The sequence below is a fragment of the Corythoichthys intestinalis genome, chromosome 13 (genome assembly GCF_030265065.1).
Source record: "Corythoichthys intestinalis isolate RoL2023-P3 chromosome 13, ASM3026506v1, whole genome shotgun sequence".
Classification (NCBI taxonomy): domain Eukaryota; kingdom Metazoa; phylum Chordata; class Actinopteri; order Syngnathiformes; family Syngnathidae; genus Corythoichthys; species Corythoichthys intestinalis.
The window spans coordinates 37,322,095-37,341,197 of NC_080407.1; the positions used below are offsets into that span (position 1 = coordinate 37,322,095).

General features: G+C 42.5%; 1 protein-coding gene across 3 annotated transcripts in view; it reads left to right on the forward strand.

Moving 5' to 3' along the window:
* LOC130929099 (zinc finger protein OZF-like) overlaps positions 1 to 5,870 on the forward strand; it is a 46,027-nt gene extending 40,157 nt beyond the window's left edge. For 2 of the 3 annotated variants that reach the window (XM_057856041.1, XM_057856042.1), the window contains exon 2: positions 944 to 5,870. In XM_057856041.1, coding sequence (XP_057712024.1) covers positions 944 to 2,229 — 1,286 coding nt within the window. In that variant the 3' untranslated portion in view covers positions 2,230 to 5,870. The remainder of the gene's footprint in view (positions 1 to 943) is intronic. The other variant, XM_057856040.1, reaches the window with a different exon arrangement.
* Positions 5,871 to 19,103: the final 13,233 nt, after the last annotated feature.

Consider the following 19,103-nt stretch of genomic DNA (forward strand, 5'->3'; position numbering starts at 1 on the left):
ATTTACCTTTGTTTATTTACACTAAATCTGTTGCTGTGTTCGATTGCCGTAAGCTGGCAAGCGGTCAGTGCTACTAGCGCCACAGTTTTTTGTTTTGTTTTGTTTTTTCAAAAGAACTGCCACCAAGTTCGAGAGCAGAGTAACGGACTGGAATCGGCTAGTCTGCTCGAATAGTTCTTTTATCTTCAACATGTGGCAACATCTTTTCTTTTGTCCATTCATGAAAAATAAGACATTGGGGGGGGGGGGGAATGAGAAGGGAGAGGTTCTGCTTCCAGGACGCCATGGCTGCCTACAAGGAGTGGGAACCTCACGATATGATACGATTTGCGATACAAGGCTCACGATAGCAAAGAACTCACGATGTGGCGATACAACAATTATCGATCCATTGGTCAGGAAATCAGTCTACGATACAACTAGTACAACAAGAACAAAAAAACAGGAAAAACAAGCTATTTTCTTCCTTCGACTATGAATGGGAATGAGTTTATCACTACAGTAGTAGACGTCCAATTCATTTGAACTGGAGGGTTCATATGCCATCCGTCCCACTCTAAATTGGGATTGGATGTCTAGTTTTATTTTGGGGACATTTTAGGTCATTTCCTGTTAATTTTAAGTCACTTCCAAAGAAGTGGAGTGTTCATTCGCTGCCACCCTCCCAGTTTAAACGAATTTGAGGTCGACCAGTGATAAACTGGCACAGCAGAAGGAAGAATTTCACTTCTGTAAAGTTCAGTCGTGTCTCAATGCGAAACAATGTCTCTTGCGCCTCAAAATGAAACCGCATATTTTTTCACTTTTTTTTTTTTTTTTTTTTTTTTTTGACAAAAAAAAAAAAACTTGAACTTGACTTCTGAAGTTTTGCACAAAGGAAAGACTGGCCGATGACGCGGTGGTGGTCCATAAAATGTTTCGATGGTTTTCTTGTGTCTTGCAGCTTTCAGAAAATGTCTTGGTGCAGAGCGGCAGGAGCCAGAATCTCCTGGCGTTAAAGAGGATGTTGAGCTCCACCAAATCAAAGAGGAGGAGGAGCCAGAGCCCTTTCAACAGAAGGAACTTCCAATCAAAAAAGAGGAGGATGAGCTGTCATATGTTAAAGAGGAGGAAGGTATCACCCGGTCGACTGGTGAGCCCTTGAAGAGTGAAGATGGTCCGGGTGAGGCCAGCAGAGGGGCGGAGCCTCTGATGGATGGCGGCAGCAGCCCAACAGAAGGATTGCAAGCACACGTTTTCATCTCACCATCCGACAGAAATGGCGCCACATCACACTCACCTTACAATAATGGTCATAAGAAATCTCACCGTGACGAAAAACTCTGCAAATGCTCTCCTTGTGGGAAAACCTTTGCTAATAAGTATACTTGTCGTGCGCATATGATGAGCCACACTGGTGAAAAACCTTTTTCCTGCTCACTTTGTTGCAAAAGGTTCTGTACCAATGGCACTTTAAAACGACACGAAAGAGCCCACACGGGACAAAAACCTCATTCCTGCTCAGTTTGTGGTAAAAGATTCAGTTACAAGCACACCTTAAAAGTCCACATCAGCGCCCATACGGGAGAAAAACCTTACTCCTGCTCAGTTTGTGGTAAAAGATTCAGTTACAAGTACACCTTAAAAGTTCACAACAGAGCCCATACGGGAGAAAAACCTTTTTACTGCTCAGTTTGTGGTCAAGGATTTGCTGCAAAGCGATACTTGAAAATACACACAAGAACCCACACAGGAGAAAAACCTTTTGCCTGCACAGTTTGTGGGGAAAGATTCAGTCTCAAGAGCAGCTTGGAAACACACAACAGAACCCACACGGGAAAAAAACCTTTTTCCTGCTCAATTTGTGGTCAAGGATTCACTCGAAAGTCAACCTTAAAAACACACGAAAGAATCCACACTGGAGAAAAACCTTTTTCTTGCTCAGTTTGTGGTCAGAAATACACTCAAAAGCAAAACTTCAAAATACACACAAGAACTCACACTGGCGAAAAACCTTTTTCCTGCTCAGTTTGTGGTCAAGGATTCGCTCTAAAGGAACACTTGGAAAGACACACAAGAACCCACACTGGGGAAAAACCTTTTGCCTGCTCAGTTTGTGGTCAAAGATTTAGTCGCAAGAGCAACTTACAAAGACACGGAAGAACCCACACCGGAAAAAAAACTTTTTCCTGCTCAGTTTGTGGCCGAGGATTCACTCGGAAGGATCGGATGAGACACGAGTGTGTGTGAGAATCAGTGGCCAATGACTGTTTTGCCTGTCATTCATGCTAGCTTCATCAGATTTTGCACCCAGGACAATTGTATGCTTTAGAGATTCCTCAAATTCTGTTGAGGATCGGTACTTTAATTGCCTTACTTGTGCTATATTCAAATCTGGTATGATATGCATCCACACTATTGCCAAAAGGTATTGTCTTACTTAACTGTCAAGTTAAGTGGCATGTCATACTCTCCCTCTTTCAAGCTACACTTTTCACGGTGAATGTTTGAAACGTGACCCCAAATTATAAAAATTCAAAATCATTCATCAATAGTGTCATTCAATAAAAATGGAAAATGATGATGTCTAAGCTCTAACCCCAAAGTAACCTCTCGACTCTGCTTCTAACTTTAGTGCTTGTACGTCACCATCCTTGTTTATTTTTATCCATAATAAATTCCTTGTTTTTATCCAGTCCCGTCCTCTTGTTCCGGTTCTTCAGAACAAGCTTGCACGTATGAGACATTTTATTGTTTGTGTTGTTGTGCCCCTTTGGGCCAATTTACTAGAGAAGGGACTGATGAGATCATTACTATTATGCAGAGATAATTATCATTAGGCTTATTAGATATTTACAGATATTTACTCAAAACATCGATCGCTTACAATAAAGATATGCTTTGGTGATTGCTTACAATAAGAATATACAAATAAGCCTAGCTCTCAATCAAACTGCCTTATCATAACACCGGTTCAATGCGGCCTACATTCCACAGGTCAGCCTTGAGACAAGCCATAGACATTAAGAAATCAAACTGCCACATTTAATTTGTTGCTAGATGATGTTTTGCCACACATGAACTAGTTCCACCTACATGCACACACAGTGCAAAACAACTTCAAGGGGTGTCGCCGGGGTGTTTCCTTTTAGGGCAAGACACCCATCTGATGTTAGGGCCATCCCAAATAAAAAGACTCAAGGCTTAGGTTAGAACAATGTTAAGGGACTGTATTATATAGTCTAGTATTGCATTGTATAGCTTCTTCTGTACTACTTTCTTTTTATTTGAGACTATTCTATCGACAATCTTGTTTTACAAAATGTGCCGTATATGTGTAACTATAAATAGTCTCTGGTATGCCATATCTCGGTATGATGGCTTTTGAAGGAATTCGGCCCCCCAGCGAAGCCGACGGAACAGCGACAGCCGAACCAGAAGGCGTCCTGCTGGCGCAGCGCCGGCAAGTCTGTTGGAAAGGGCCAACTCCGCGCGTTCACTCCGGTGTTAACCCTTTGTACTGACTCCATTTTGAACGGTTTAAAGAAGGCTCACCGAAAACAGGTTGACAATTCATTCGTCGACAATGGTCAAAAAGCAAGGCAAAAACCGACGATGGAGGGGCAATACTGAATCCAGGGTCAGCAAAACAACGGATACTTCGAAATGTCTCTGAGAAGCGACCGTTGTTAGCTAAATGTTCAGTCTCTTGAAAGCTGCGGTGGAGTGGGACAGGCGGAAGGCGTGCCTGGGTGTTGTCTTTGGATCATCCTTCTGTGGCAGGTTTGTGCGGTCAAGTTCATGTGTCGTCTTTCGTGGCTGGGTCGTGGTTGCCACGGCAACCAACGCATGTCTTGACGTCTCAGGCGCCGAGCTATGCACTTGTTATCTTGGTAGGGCGAAGTTGATCTGACCCCACTGAAGAGTCACTGACGTCTTCTCCTTACCTTATCAGGGAGGGCTGATATTTTGGTCCCCTTTACTGTGTCAAAGGGCATGGAGTGATTTCTGCCTAAACTAAGGTTAAATGCTTTACTATAATGAATGTGTTGGACAAATGCAAACAGTTATACAGTGTCTATTACAAACTAACCCCTAACTAACTACTCACTTTGCACAATGCTTTTGCACATTATTGCACCTGGCTGCTTAGTAGGAACAATCTCTACCCATTGCAAGAATGCATCAATGATAAGGCTATACAGTGGTACCTCAAAATCCGATCTTTTCGACATCCGACGTGAAATTTGGCTCGCCATTTGTTTCTACATCCGACGACTTTCATTTGTTTCTACATCCGACGACGTGCTCAAAATACGACGACATGACAGCGCTGCAGACGTGTGCACGTCGGATTTTCTTGTGAGAGAAATCAACACAAGTTCTAAGAAGTTGTTTAGTGCAGGTGTTGAAGGGGAAAATGTGACGCTTACTCAGAGGGTCATCCCAGCGACAAAACCCCGAGGCGCAATGAAGGTGAGAGCTGGCTCTCAGCAGCCGGCCGCGGCAGGCAGCCAGCCTGAAAGCCGCTGGGGAAGAAGCCTCAGTACGCCCCGATCGGCAGCTGCCTCTCCCCCGTCCCCTCGATCCGAGAACCGCGGCACTTTTGCGCGATTCATTTCAGAATTTGTGCAACATAAAACGCCTACCGTCCGGTCCAGTTGACAGCAAAAACAAAAGATTAAAAGAAGTTCAAAAGAACTGCACTCTCTACCTCACTGTCACGTCAGCAACACTGTGCGTTCAGGTACAGACAAAAAAATTCCGCCACATTAGAAGCTGATTAGTTACATTATTACAGGAATTATTATTTTATTATTCCAGTTTTTATTAATAATTTGTGTGTGTTGCTATGTGTAATTGTCATTTGTAATAGTAACAGCAGTATCAAGGATTTAGTGTAGTTTTTTTGGGCTGTGGGATGAATTAATGGAATTCTTACGGAAAAATCCTGCTCGACATACGACCATTTTGACTTACAAGCAAGGACCTGGAACTAATTAACTTCATATGTAGAGGTAACACTGTTTTGTTTTCCTTCACATTTGCTTAACTCGATAAAATCCATACATATGCGTTGGGATGGGTATGTCGCGAAAATGGCGTAAATTAATGCTTAACGACACGGCGAAGTTGATAAGTGAGAGAGCTGCGTGCAGTTGTTGTGTGCAGCTAACATGACAAACGTAAATTAATGTTCCTTTCTTTGAAGAAAGTTTGTTGTGTTTACTTCGGAATCGCTGCATTTGCTGCCATTTTTAAAGTTATGCGCATGCAAAATTTGTCAGAACACCGGCAATGTGCGGTAGAAAAATGCAGCAAATATAAAATAATTTGTTTTTAGACCTGTCATGATAAGTGCAGGGAAAATATAACTCACCTGCTGAATCAGCGGGAGGACTGAGCTTGTTTCGTTGAGACGAGATGGTCCCATCTAGGTGTGATGGGAAAGTGAGAGAAGCCCGCTTCACAAAGATAGGATGTTGGAAATTGTAGCACGGTTTTCAGTGTTCCAGTGATGTCAGGATATTCCGGAATGACTTTAATCCAGAACTTCAGTAGAGTTGCTGTCTCAAATGTACGTTTGAGGTCGCCGTGATTTGCGATCTCTACAAGCTGATATTCCTGTTGCACAGACATGCTCGAATCACTCGGTTTATGCACATATGGGTCACGAATCCACCCCTTCGCAGTTCGTGGGTCTTTAGTGATTGGGAAGTAGTATAGATTTGGTTTTCTTCGAGGTTGTAGGGTCATCTTCTGGCTCGTCAGGTGCCCTTTTCCTCGTAAAAAATCTGTCCAAAGACGTCTGTTATTTAGTCATTCTAGTGTGGGGGGCTAATTATTTCCGGGAACAACTGTGATGTGCCCGCCCTACGTCATACATTATTATCAAGGACGAGCGCACATAGATATACAAAACAAAATGTAATGCTAGCAGTCCAATCAATAGATATCTATGACGACATCCTATCCTGTAGTATTATATCTAGAGTAGACAGGGATATTGGTGTGTTAAGGGGCACAGGCCAAAGTTCATTTGGCCAGATCGCCCAGTAACTCAGATTGGGTGAATATAGGTTCAACAAATCAACCTCATAATCTGCGTCGTAGCACCGATTGACCCCAAACTAGGTAACCATGTTTTGTCAACCCCGGTTTCCCGCTGGTACCCTGGGTTACTTCTGGGGAGGTTGAACTCCGTTCGTAGTACAGGCCACAGGGGTGGTGGAGAGGAGGGTCCATCAGGAGGTCGACTCTGATTTAGGAGGAGCAGTGTGGTTTTCGTCCCAGTGTAGGTACACTATTCGCTCGCCTTCACCATCTGCTTGGGGGGCCTGCGCTTGACAGTGACGTTCCGTGATTCTCGCTATATGATTGGCCGAGGAGTCTAAATGCTCTCCGATAAAATGCCTGCTTATCATAGAAATGCGTTCGCTTAAAAGTGCCCGTTTAAAATGGCGTATGTTAAGCGATTGATGATATCACACACACAGAGTATAAGTTATATGGGTGTAAGTTATATAAAAGAGCAAACGTCTCTCCCTTCATTTTCCATCTCAAATTAGTTTTAAAAAATCTGTTCTATCCCCTGGATTTTAACTCTGCTTGAGACTCAACACTTTTACTGTGTAATAATAATAAAATGTGTTGTAATTTGTGCCATTTTGTAACGTGTAGTTTTACAGTGATTTATTAGGAGAGTTGACAATGGATGTGTGTAAGAATTTCCATCCTTATTGAATATCCATCTTTCACCGCATAATCCGAAGCCAGATAGCAGGAGTAGCACCTTCAAGAAGAAAGCCCAGAGCTCCCTCGCCTCATCAACATTGTCCAGCTCCTCCAAGCCAGGCAAGAATGAAAAAGACATTGGTCTCCTCAACCTGTCCTGGTGAAGCCCTGTGTTTGAGTCTACCAGTGTTTATGTGCGTGGGTATAACTGACGCCTTAAGCCTGAGTTATGCTCCTGCGTTGCGGTGACGGCGAAGTGACTACGGCGTCAACGAGCATTCGGTTGTTCTGCAGTGAGGGAACGCGTTGCTCTGTAATGCACCACCAAGCAACTAGAGGGGTGTGGCGTTTTGTTTGTACGGTTTTGGGGCATGCTTGTTGACTTGTAGTTTAACGGAGAAAAAAATGAATAAACAATGCAAGATGGAACGCTAGAATGTGGATCTTCAGCTCATCAACATTGAATAAATGTTGATCATACAAAAGTTGAGGCGCAGAAGACAGTTTCGAGGCGGTCTGTCCGACTTTTGATGCCGCACAGAGAGTTCTAGCCTCGGGTGGGAACCAGCAAGCTGTGGCAGCGAGATTCAAACTGGCGTCGAGCACTGCGTCCAGCGTTTTGTCTGAGGTCTGCACAGCCCTGCAGCCCGATTTGTTTGCCGTGTCCTACAACCAGCTATTGGGAAGTCATAGCAGATTTCTGGCTGCTATGGGACTTCCTAAACTGCATTGGAAGCCTTGATGGTAAACACGTTATCATAAAAGCACCGAAGGACTCTCAATCAGTGACGATGCATCGAGTGTGAACTGTCTGCTGTTGAAAATTAAACATCAAAACAACTCTTTTGACACCAAACCTGTGCTTTATTCTTCACTAACTTGAAGTGTGACACTTACATAAGTCACAGACTCACAGTAAACATGTACACAATAAATGATGAACTGCTCCGACCAAAATTACGACATAAAGTGATTAAAATCTGGCAGCTTTTGGCCGACTGGGTCACCGCTTCGTGTAGCGATTCGTTTCCAAACACACACATACTCGTCTCGGAGGTTCTTCCAGTTTTTTTATTCAATCGCTGGCTGACCTACAGCCCCGTATTTTCAGCAATCTCCTCCCACAAATTGCTTGCCATTTGGCAATCTTCATAATGTCTTGACGAGACATTGTAGAAGTTGTCGTACTTGCTCTTCGTTGATACTCTCGTCGGCTTGGTCAATTTTTGCGTGTAGCAAAATCATGTTTGACAATGGCGGTGATTTCGCGCTGAACCGGAAACAACAGTCTGAGCGGACCAATCACAGTCCATTTCTGCCACAACGTATGCGTCGACATAACACGAAGTCACATAATTTACATCATAGTATACTGTATATACAGTGCCTTGCAAAAGTATTCGGCCCCCTTGAACCTTGCAACCTTTCGCCACATTTCAGGCTTCAAACATAAAGATATAAAATTTTAATTTTTTGTCAAGAATCAACAACAAGTGGGACACAGTCGTGAAGTGGAACAACATTTATTGGATAATTTAAACTTTTTTAACAAATAAAAAACTGAAAAGTGGGGCGTGCAATATTATTCGGCCCCCTTGCGTTAATACTTTGTAGCGCCACCTTTTGCTCCAATTACAGCTGCAAGTCGCTTGGGGTATGTTTCTATCAGTTTTGCACATCGAGAGACTGACATTCTTGCCCATTCTTTCTTGCAAAACAGCTCGAGCTCAGTGAGGTTGGATGGAGAGTGTTTGTGAACAGCAGTCTTCAGGTCTTTCCACAGATTCTCCATTGGATTCAGGTCTGGACTTTGACTTGGCCATTCTAACACCTGGATACGTTTATTTTTGAACCATTCCATTGTAGATTTGGCTTTATGTTTTGGATCATTGTCCTGTTGGAAGATAAATCTCCGTCCCAGACTCAGGTCTTGTGCAGTTACCAACAGGTTTTCTTCCAGAATGTTCCTGTATTTGGCTGCATCCATCTTCCCGTCAATTTTAACCATCTTCCCTGTCCCTGCTGAAGAAAAGCAGGCCCAAACCATGATGCTGCCGCCACCATGTTTGACAGTGGGGATGGTGTGTTCAGGGTGATGAGCTGTGCTGCTTTTACGCCAAACATATCGTTTTGCATTGGCTGCATCTCTGATCAGTTTTCCCCTTGTTTGAGAAGAAAGTTTTGAAGGACGGCCGGGTCTTGGTAGATTTGCAGTGGTCTGATGCTCCTTCCATTTCAATATGATGGCTTGCACAGTGCTCCTTGAGATGTTTAAAGCTTGGGAAATCTTTTTGTATCCAAATCCGGCTTTAAACTTCTCCACAACAGTATCTCGGACCTGCCTGGTGTCTTCCTTGGTTTTCATAATGCTCTCTGCACATTAAACAGAACCCTGAGACTATCACAGAGCAGGTGCATTTATACGGAGACTTGATTACACACAGGTGGATTCTATTTATCATCATCGGTCATTTAGGACAACATTGGATCATTCAGAGATCCTCACTGAACTTCTGGAGTGAGTTTGCTGCACTGAAAGTAAAGGGGCCGAATAATATTGCACGGCCCACTTTTCAGTTTTTTATTTGTTAAAAAAGTTGAAATTATCCAATAAATGTTGTTCCACTTCACGATTGTGTCCCACTTGTTGTTGATTCTTGACAAAAAAATTAAATTTCATATCTTTATGTTTGAAGCCTGAAATGTGGCGAAAGATTGCAAGATTCAAGGGGGGCGAATACTTTTGCAAGGCACTGTAAGTGGCCAACTTTGTCGAGACAGGCCACGACCAAAGTTAATTGAGAAATTATCAAATAGGGGGCGATTATAAAACCTGTAACAAGGCAATATAAGATTTGTAATTATTTGAGCTAATTGACATTCATAACACCCCTTGGAGTAACTAGAACATCTGTGGAGTTGAAAGAAAAAAAAAAAAAAGGGCAAATTGTTCTTTCATAACACTTATCACGATTCCAAATTTACATCGGAGATAACGTTCCCAGAATGAGATACATTGTAAGTCTTATTAGTTTTTATTTTAACTTGGATATTTGCTTTTCATTGTTGACCCTTGAAGGAAATAATTTCATTTAGTATATTTTCTTTTCCTTTTGCACTTTCGTAAAACGGATTTTGGAGTTATTTTGTAGTTCTGTTTAATTTGGAGTCTATAGAAGCTAATTTAAGTTTGAGATGCCTTGCCTAAAGGGTTAAAGTTTAGGAAAGAGCAACATTTTAAAGTGGGTCATCTCAAGCTCAAGTCTCTGGTTGTTTTGGTAAAACAATAGATAAGACAGTCCTTCCCTAGCCACTATTGACTCCCGGAAGAATGCGGAGGGAGAATCTCCTACATGTGTTAATTTTGATATACGGGACAATGGAAAAGTGGATTTAGGTTTTTTTAAAAAAGACTTGAAAATGCCAGATTTCACTAAAACATAATCTTTTAGGTCACCTGCGGATAGAATGGGGCTATCCTTGCAAAAAATAAATCAAGAAAGGAATAAAATAAAATAAAAAAGGGGAAAAGACATTTTCACCAATTTCATGATCGGGGATGAAAAGACAAGACCAATGTAGGTAAATTTTGTTGCTTTGAAATTATAGGGGAAATTAGCAACAATTTTTTTTTTTTTTTTGAAGAGAAGGACCACAGTAGAAATCGAATTAACAAATTACATAAGAGGGGAGGAATTAAATTTGAGAACGTAAACAAACACGGGCATCGTGCCAAATGCAATTTATTATGCTGGGGAAGTTGCTTATGTTAAAAGTTAAGAATAATACTCAAACGATACAACGATAATGAGACAGAATCTAGAGATGAGTTAATTTAATTTCAGAATACCTTTCCAAGTCTACTGCCTATAAATACAATTTCCCCAGTATAAGACAATTTTTATGTTTTCATTTTTGATTTTTGTTTTTGATCTTTTGATGAATTACTCTCATGTGATATTTTTCCATTCCTTTGGACACCTTTATGGAACAGATTTTTTATTTTTAAGGACTTGAATAATCTTTCAAAAAAAACAAAAAACAAAAAAAAACAAAAAAGGAGTGGAGAAAGTGTTGTTTAGTTCCATGTCTGTGCTAACTGTATTTTTCATTTTTTTTTTAGAATTTTTCTAAAAATTCTATTCATCTATTTCTATTTTTCCATTTTTTTATAAAAAGTCAAACTGGTTGGCTTGCATTTATTCTATTGATCCTAATCACTGGTTTGTTATTTTGCAATTATTTTCGGGGGACCTAATTGTTTCACAAAAGGGGAGAAAGATACATATTTTGAACGACATAAGGAACAAAGGAAAAGGCATCACTTTCCAAGACATAAATATTTTAATTATTGCTAAGTGGCTTTGTTTTGGATCTGAATTGGACATGAGGGGTTTGTAAACTGGAAATAATAAGACATATAAATGTTTTTGTGTTGATTGTTGCATTGGTAACCATTGAACAGTTTAAACGTGTAGTAGACAACCACACACCGTAGTAATGAATGTTTAACTCCCATCTTTCGACAAAATGATTCCTTGTGACTAGGGTTGTTGACGATCAATATTTATTAAGCTTATTGGTAAAAAAAAAAAAAAAAAAAGTTAGAATCTCAAATAATGGCATTTAGACCACCATAGGGGATAGTTTTTGATTTGGTCTAGATAATTAGGGGATCACACAAGTTGATGTAAATTGGGAATGATAACATGTACTGGGTATTCATAATGCACTTTGAGTAGTAGCTATGAGTGATATAGCCATGCTTACAATTGCAATTGTGGGCATGGCTAGAGGGGGTTAAGTGGGTCAAGATAACACCAACATTATTACTGAAAGTTAATATGGATGCGGACAACTGTAAATTTTTATTGACTTGTACAGTCTGTTCAACTCTAAACATACAGTTCTTAGGCCCAACAAACAGTAAATTATTATAAACATAATACTATTCATAATCTCATTTTGACATATGGAGTTTCACACATTGCTTTAATAGCACGACACATTTTAGGAGCACGCAGAGGCCATTACAACGATCTAAAGTTTTCCCTGACCACATTGTTTCCCAAAAGATTTCAAGGTTTAAGGATAATAATCTGCCACATCACATGTTGGAGTTTTGAGACGGGTGCTGTTGGGACGTTTCAGGTGGTAAGGTTACAAATAGGCCCAGTTATGATAATAAGTATGACAAATCGGCTATTCTTGAGTTTATCCTTATTTCTATTTATCGATCCCCTGAAACACCAGATGTGTATGTTGACAGGATGGGAAGACATTCAGCCTGAACGCTAGCAGAGCTGGAGCTGGGTGTGACAAGCGGAGCCATCGCACCGGCACACGGACCACCGGTTGCGCGGGTGGGAGAAGGGATCGCCAATGGTTGGAGGATCAAAGGTTTGATTCCAGACCCCACCTATTCCCTCAGGGCTGTGACTGTGGTACCGCACGAGCCATGAGCTGGTGGTTGTGTGAGAACAGGTGCTCACAAAATAATGGTTCATCGCCAATGTTAGAGAGATTACTGTGCCTCAGACGTCTCGACAAGCAGTAGGCAAAAAAAACTAAAACATGTGAGTACGTGACATATTTTAAGTACACCACATAGTCCCAGATGTATTTGATTAAGATTCTTTACTTTTATTATTTTATTTTCACTTTCTAATGATTAACTTTCCTGTAGGTACCGCATTATATTTTACACACCTTAAACTCATTGTTTGTGTTCTACACAAAAGGCAAAGTCGTTTTATGCTTTAATTAGGGAGTGTTTTAAAATATGTTGGAGGCTCTGTATTCTTTTGAGTTGAACAGATTACAGCTACACTAGGATCCACTCGGGGGGGGGGGGCATCCATTACGAATCCGGACTGGGAGAAAATAAACAAATTCCCATTCGACCCATGTCCTAGGAAGCGACAATTGATTATGGAAATAAATAGGTTTAGCGTCATGGTCCCTGTCGCTATAGTGCTCTTGTTTATTTGTTCTTTTTAATATTATTTTTCGCTAAAAGGTTTGGATTTTCTTTCCTTTTTCCCTTTTATTGATTTCACATGCGGATGTTGCTGTTAGAAATGTGGTGTGGAAAGGTGCCCCTGACGTTGTTGGTAAGTGGTGGGAATACGCATTGTTTATGTAGTGGGGTTTATTTTTTCCGTCACATTTTTTCGATCTTTTGCAGTCACATTTGGGTTTTGTAATTCCTCGACACATGTCATATAAGTTCACTGGGTTGTTTTATATTTCCACAATCACCATAGATTCATTTTTGTTCTTGGGATTTTTGTTCAAAGACTACTATTTTTTCGTTAGGTTCTAAATCATAGTACTCGGTAGATTTGTGCCATTTTTAAGTCCCAGTTTTTATTCTTTAGCCTTTAGCCATATTTGTCATTTGGGGTGGAGAATATAACTTTTATTATTTTTATATATATACTTTTGATTAGGATATGTATTCATTTTTTGGTGAATGGGGCGGAATAAAGTTTTTCTTTAATTGGGGTGGAATAAAGTTTGCCTACAGGCGTCTGTGTCCATCATTTTCAACAACTGGTAAGGGGTGAAGACGTTTATTTCGAGTTTCGAGTTCATTCTGTCCAAGTTTTTCTGTATTGCAACATTCCGCTTTTGTACAGTACCGCTTTTTCACCATTCTCTAGTCAATGGGGGAATGTTTTTTGCTGTGTTATGTTTGTAGATGTAGTAGTTTGTCAGTGCTGTTCTTTTTCTTCATTTAAAAGCTGTTCTGAGATGTTTGACACACTGTTGCATTCCTTTTTCTTCAGGGCTGCGCACAGTTCCCTCTTACTACAGGTGGTGGTTGACCCTAACGTTACGGAAGTGAAATGAGGGGCACTTAAATTTTAATTTACTGGACCAAAATTTAACTCAGTACGGTTCTCACTTTTCCTGATTTAAAGGTTGTTATTCAATGGACCAAATTTAGCTTAGTGTGTCTCTCATTTTCCTAACTAAAGATTAATTTTATTTTTTATGGGGCCAAATTTAATTGAATGTATATCTCATTTTTCCTAGCGACAGGACTAACTTGATGGGTAGCCCGTCTAATTGATCATGAAAAATCGGTCTCAATGCACCTGTACAGAGAGGGCACTGTGAGCTGATGCCTATAGCCATGGGACCAAAGACAACCAAGGATTAACCCTTTGAGGCAGTATCGTATTGTTTTAAAGAGTACTTAACAGGAGTCCTGAGGGGGACAAATTTCGCACATCCCTGTTTAAACTGTTCATCAATTGCTACATTTCTTCCACCACTTGATAAAGCTAAGTTCTAAGGCCACATCCATGTTTTTACGATCTCCTGTCGGGGCTCGTGAGGGGGATTGAAGTGAAGGAGAAACGATATCGTCATCGCACACACCATACAACTGTTTGCATTAGTCTAACACATATATAGTCTAACACATACATATGGTACAGGTTTTCGTAGGCACCGTCTAACTGTTTGCATTAGGCTAACACACATAATATAATTAATCAGGAAATAGTATCATTTTCATATTTACGGTAGGACTACACTACTAATATAAAATAAATAGCACACCATAGTTTAATGAGAAGAAATAGAAGAGATACACAATGCCGTCTCATCACAAGAGTGACGCACCAACTCGGGTAATCTGCTCTCCCAGCAAACTCCAAGGACAAAGCGCTTTGTCCTAAAACAAGTACAACCAGCCTGGACAGCAAAGTTGATAGCGGGCGTCCCAATCCGCGCACGAACCTAAGCCGCCCAAAACCGGCCACAGCGGGGGTGGCCCAAAAGCAACGCCCAGAAACGCCTTCGACAAGACCCGCGTCAGCAAAGACTTCAAAAAGACTGGACACTGAGATAAGACAGATTTCTTCTGCTCGGAAACATGTAGCCTTGTTTTGGATCCAGAATTGTCCCTCCGTCGTCTGTTTTTGCCTTGTTTTTGACCATTGTCGACAAATAAATTGTCAACCTGTTTTCGGCGAGTGTTCTTCAAGCTTTTGAAACATGGAGTCAGTGTGCAAAGGGTTAACACAGGAACGCGCGGAGTTTAGCTTCCTCCTGGCCTGGCTCGCGGGGGCGTCGAGCGGCGGAGCACATTTACGTTCTGTTGCTGGCCTCCCCGTGCGGTTTGGGCTGGGAGGACTAAATTCCTTCAGTAGGGAATCGTTTCCATCAGCGAGCAATCCCAGCGTCTAACGACGAGACTGGTAGCACACAGACAACAGAGCCAAAGGCAAGCGATGTTTCTTCGTTTCATGGAGACTGAAAGGGTAGCAGACCACCGTAGAAGACATAGGAGGCTGCGGGTAAGTGTAAAACAATGTATTTCTTCAAATTTTTTTTATTGATTTTATCATAGTAACACCACAATATACAAATACATACAAACCATATGAGCGACATCCACAAGTAGACATGGAAACAGCATTTGGTGCAAACATTCAATGACCGGGGGGGGGGGGGGGGGGGGGGGTAGACGAAACACAAATATATAGTCTGGGATACACAAGATGGCTACTTAGTTTGACATTTCAGAGTCCCAACGACTCAAAGCGGACAAATCGGCTATGTAGAAAGGTAGAGCTGGACAGCACCTTACAGCATATTTTACGAGAGAGATACAAGTTCAGCATGGTTTACAAGACAATATATGGAAATCAGACAAAATTGCAGACGGGTAAAAGGGGGGGTTAGGCAGTAGCAGCTTAGTTACAAAAACAATGTATTTGACGTGTTTACTAAGGATGTAAGTGTTCACGTGGGTTTATTGAACTGTTTTTGTTTTAATTGCGTACTGTCCGTTTTCTTTTGATGCATTTAAACCCCTCATAAATTTACTAGCGCGAGCCAAGCGATGCGTGCGGTGCGGTCCTGCGGGAGTTTCCGCACGGACGCTTTAAGTGTCAGACAGTCTGGAATATGCACTGAGCCCTTAAAAAACTGAACCAAAATTTAATTTTAGTGTACTGTTACACCCCACCTGTTACTGTATACACATGTACTGTCATATGGACAAACATTTGAGCCTATAGACCCCACTCACATGACGTCACAACCACGCCTCCGCGCCATATTGTCCGTCAGGTCGTCGTGTTTACGCATTACCGCTACATAAATTCCTCCTATTATGGTGTGTTTTTGTGCTCGTTAACATTAATAATCATAATGGTGAAGGCGTGTGTGGCGGTTGGTAACAAAGCAGATAGACGGAGAGACTTGAAATTCTACCGTATTCCGAGAGACCCGGAGAGGAGAGCGAGATGGACTGCTGCAATTCAACAAGAAAACTGGGTACCAAACGATCACCACAGATTATGTAGTAGTCATTTTATATCTGGTAAGATGCATTTAATATATATTTAGAGGGGTTTGGGCTGACAACCACAATTAAGATCATTGCGAGGCTAATCGCCGACCACATACAGTTTAAAATTCAAGATGCTTATTTCTTCCACCATCATTATATTTTGAATAATATTTAGCTGGTACCAAGTGAAAGAAGCTGGCCTCGTCTACGGATCATCAGTTAAACAGGTGTGTCCAAACCTTTTGCAAAAGGGGCCAGATTTGGTGTGGTAAAAATGCGGGGGGCTATCTTGGCTGAACTCCTCCTCCACTTGGGGCAGGATCTCATCCCCGACCCGGAGAGGGCACTCCACCCTTTTCCGACTGAGGACCATGGTCTTGGATTTGGAGGTGCTGATCTTCATCCCAACCGCTTCACACTCAGCTGCGAACCGCTCCAGTGAGAGTTGGAGGTCACGGCTTGATGAAGCCAACAGCACTAAATCATCTGCAAAAAGCAGAGATTCAATGCTGAGGTCACCAAAGCGGACCCCCTCAATGCTTCGGCTGCGCCTAGAAATTCTGTCCATAAAAATTATTAACAAAATCGGTGACAAAGGGCAGCCTTGGCGGAGTCCAACCCTCACTTGGAACGAATTCGACTTACTGCCGGCAATGCGGACCAAACTCTGACACCGGTCGTACAGGGACCGAACAGCCCTTACCAAGGGGCTCGGTACTCCGTACTCCCGGAGCACCCCCCACAGGACTCCCCGAGGCACACAGTCGAACGCCTTCTCCAGATCCACATAACACATGAAGACTGATCGGGCGAACTCCCATGCACCCTCGAGGACCCTGCCGAGGGTGTAGAGCTGGTCCACTGTTCCACGGCCGGGACGAAAACCACACTGCTCCTCCTGAATCCGAGATTCGACTTCTCGGCGGACTCTCCTCTCCAGCACCCCTGAATAGACCTTACCAGGGAGGCTGAGGAGTGTGATCCCTCTATAATTGGAACACACCCTCCGGTCCCCCTTCCTAAAAAGGGGGACCACCACCCCGGTCTGCCAATCCAGAGGCACTGTCCCCGATGTCCACGCAATGTTGTAGAGACGTGTCAGCCACGACACCCCTACAACATCCAGAGCCTTCAGGAACTCCGGGCGGATCTCATCTACCCCCGGAGCCTTGCCACCGAGGAGCTTTCCAACCGCCTCAGTGACTTCAACCCCAGAGATCGAAGAGCCCACCACGGAGTCCCCAGACTCTGCTTCCTCAAGGGAAGGGCAGTACACCATCTTCACTATACACAGTGTTAATGGTGCACTGCTTTCCCCTCCTCAGGCGCCGGATGGTGGACCAGAATTTCCTCGGAGCCGTCCGGAAGTCGTTTTCCATGGCCTCGCCGAACTCCTCCCATGTCCGGGTTTTTGCCTCGGCGACCGCCGAAGCCACAGTCCGCTTGGCCAGCCGGTACCTGTCAGCTGCCTCCGGAGTCCCACAGGCCAAAAAGGCCCGATAGGCCTCCTTCTTCAGCTTGACGGCATCCCTTACCGCTGGTGTCCACCAAGCCTCATCAATGTAGTCAAATTAGCGTCAGCAGTTAGCACAGGATGGCTAGCGGTTACCTCTTGGTGGCTAGCAAATGCAATAGATTATTAGCTGAGGAACTGTCATCAACCAAACGTGTTTATATATTGTTAGGGCACACTTCAACACTATACTTACTTCTCCCATTTACACATAACTTTCGGATGGTAAGTAAACATGACAGTAGCTTGGGGAACGAGCTACACTGCTGTTAAGGGAGGACAGAGCTAGCGACCTTCGCACTTCTTAAAGGGCCACTTCACATTTCAAAATGCATGAATTGTGTGAAAAATATAATAATTACCTTGAATCCTCGTCCAATTCACTCTTGAGACTTCTATGCCTGCTCGTAGGCTTGTTTCGGCCTGTTTCAACCTAAATCTGAACGCAGAGTATGTAGAGATTTGCTCTCCATTCCAGTGGCCCGGGCTGGTGTGGGATAGGATAGCTCCCTACCATCAGGTGTTGCGTGGAGTGAGGGCGAAGTGAGCTGTCAAGGAAATAATGAAGTCTATGACTTCAGTAAAGAGTCAAGCTCACTTTTCTCCACCAATTGGAGCGTCGTGTTGCCATATCGATCGCACAAATAGGAGTGTCGCCCTGACAAATCACAGCAACGCCGACAATGGCGTACCGCATGAAACACGTCACCTTTGCTCATTAATATTCATCACATGAGCCACTGTTGCTAGGAGGGTCAAACTTGCGTTTGTCCCTCATGCTAAATTCATGTAAATAATGTACAAGCGAGATGTTCACTGAGCTAAACCTACCAATTCTGTCCGAAAATGAACGGTGCCATTTAGCTATTTTTGGCCGATTGTTTTCAACGCTGAATTTTCGGTCGCATTTCTATGCGAAAAAATGTCTCTTGCGCCTCAAAATGAGTAATTTTTATTTATTTATATTTTATTTAAATTTTCACTTTTAATTTTTGATGAATACTTTTTAAAACCTCGCAATGCACTGAATTTGCGAAGTCGCGAGGGATCACTGTATTCGTCTCGGGGCCGGATGTATGGGGGGGCCGGGGTGGGCAAGGCCCACCCAGACGTGAGTCGTGCCCACCCAATCAAAATGTCGGCGTTCTGTTATGCATAAAATATTGATGGGTTTTGTGATTGAATACCTGAGTTTTATTGCTTTTATTACGACTTATTAGCATAATCTAGTGGATGCCTTAATTTACTGCATCTCATGCCCACTTTATTTGAAAGAAACTGCAACACGGAAGTGACGTTGTTCAGTAGAGACTCACACGACGATGGGCGCAGTCAGTTCGCGCCATCTCTTACCATTTTGCCTTGAATTTGAGGCTGCATCGCCGATATGTATTGTTTAAATGCGTTTAAAAACGAAAATATGTGAACTGTGTGTGCTTCAGTGCAAAAAAAGTGAGACAGATTCACTCAGCATGAAACTTGTGATATGCTAATTACCCACGAGTTGGCGTCTTGGGCGCTCTGCCAATTGTTTATTCATATTTTTATATGCAGTTTGCTACA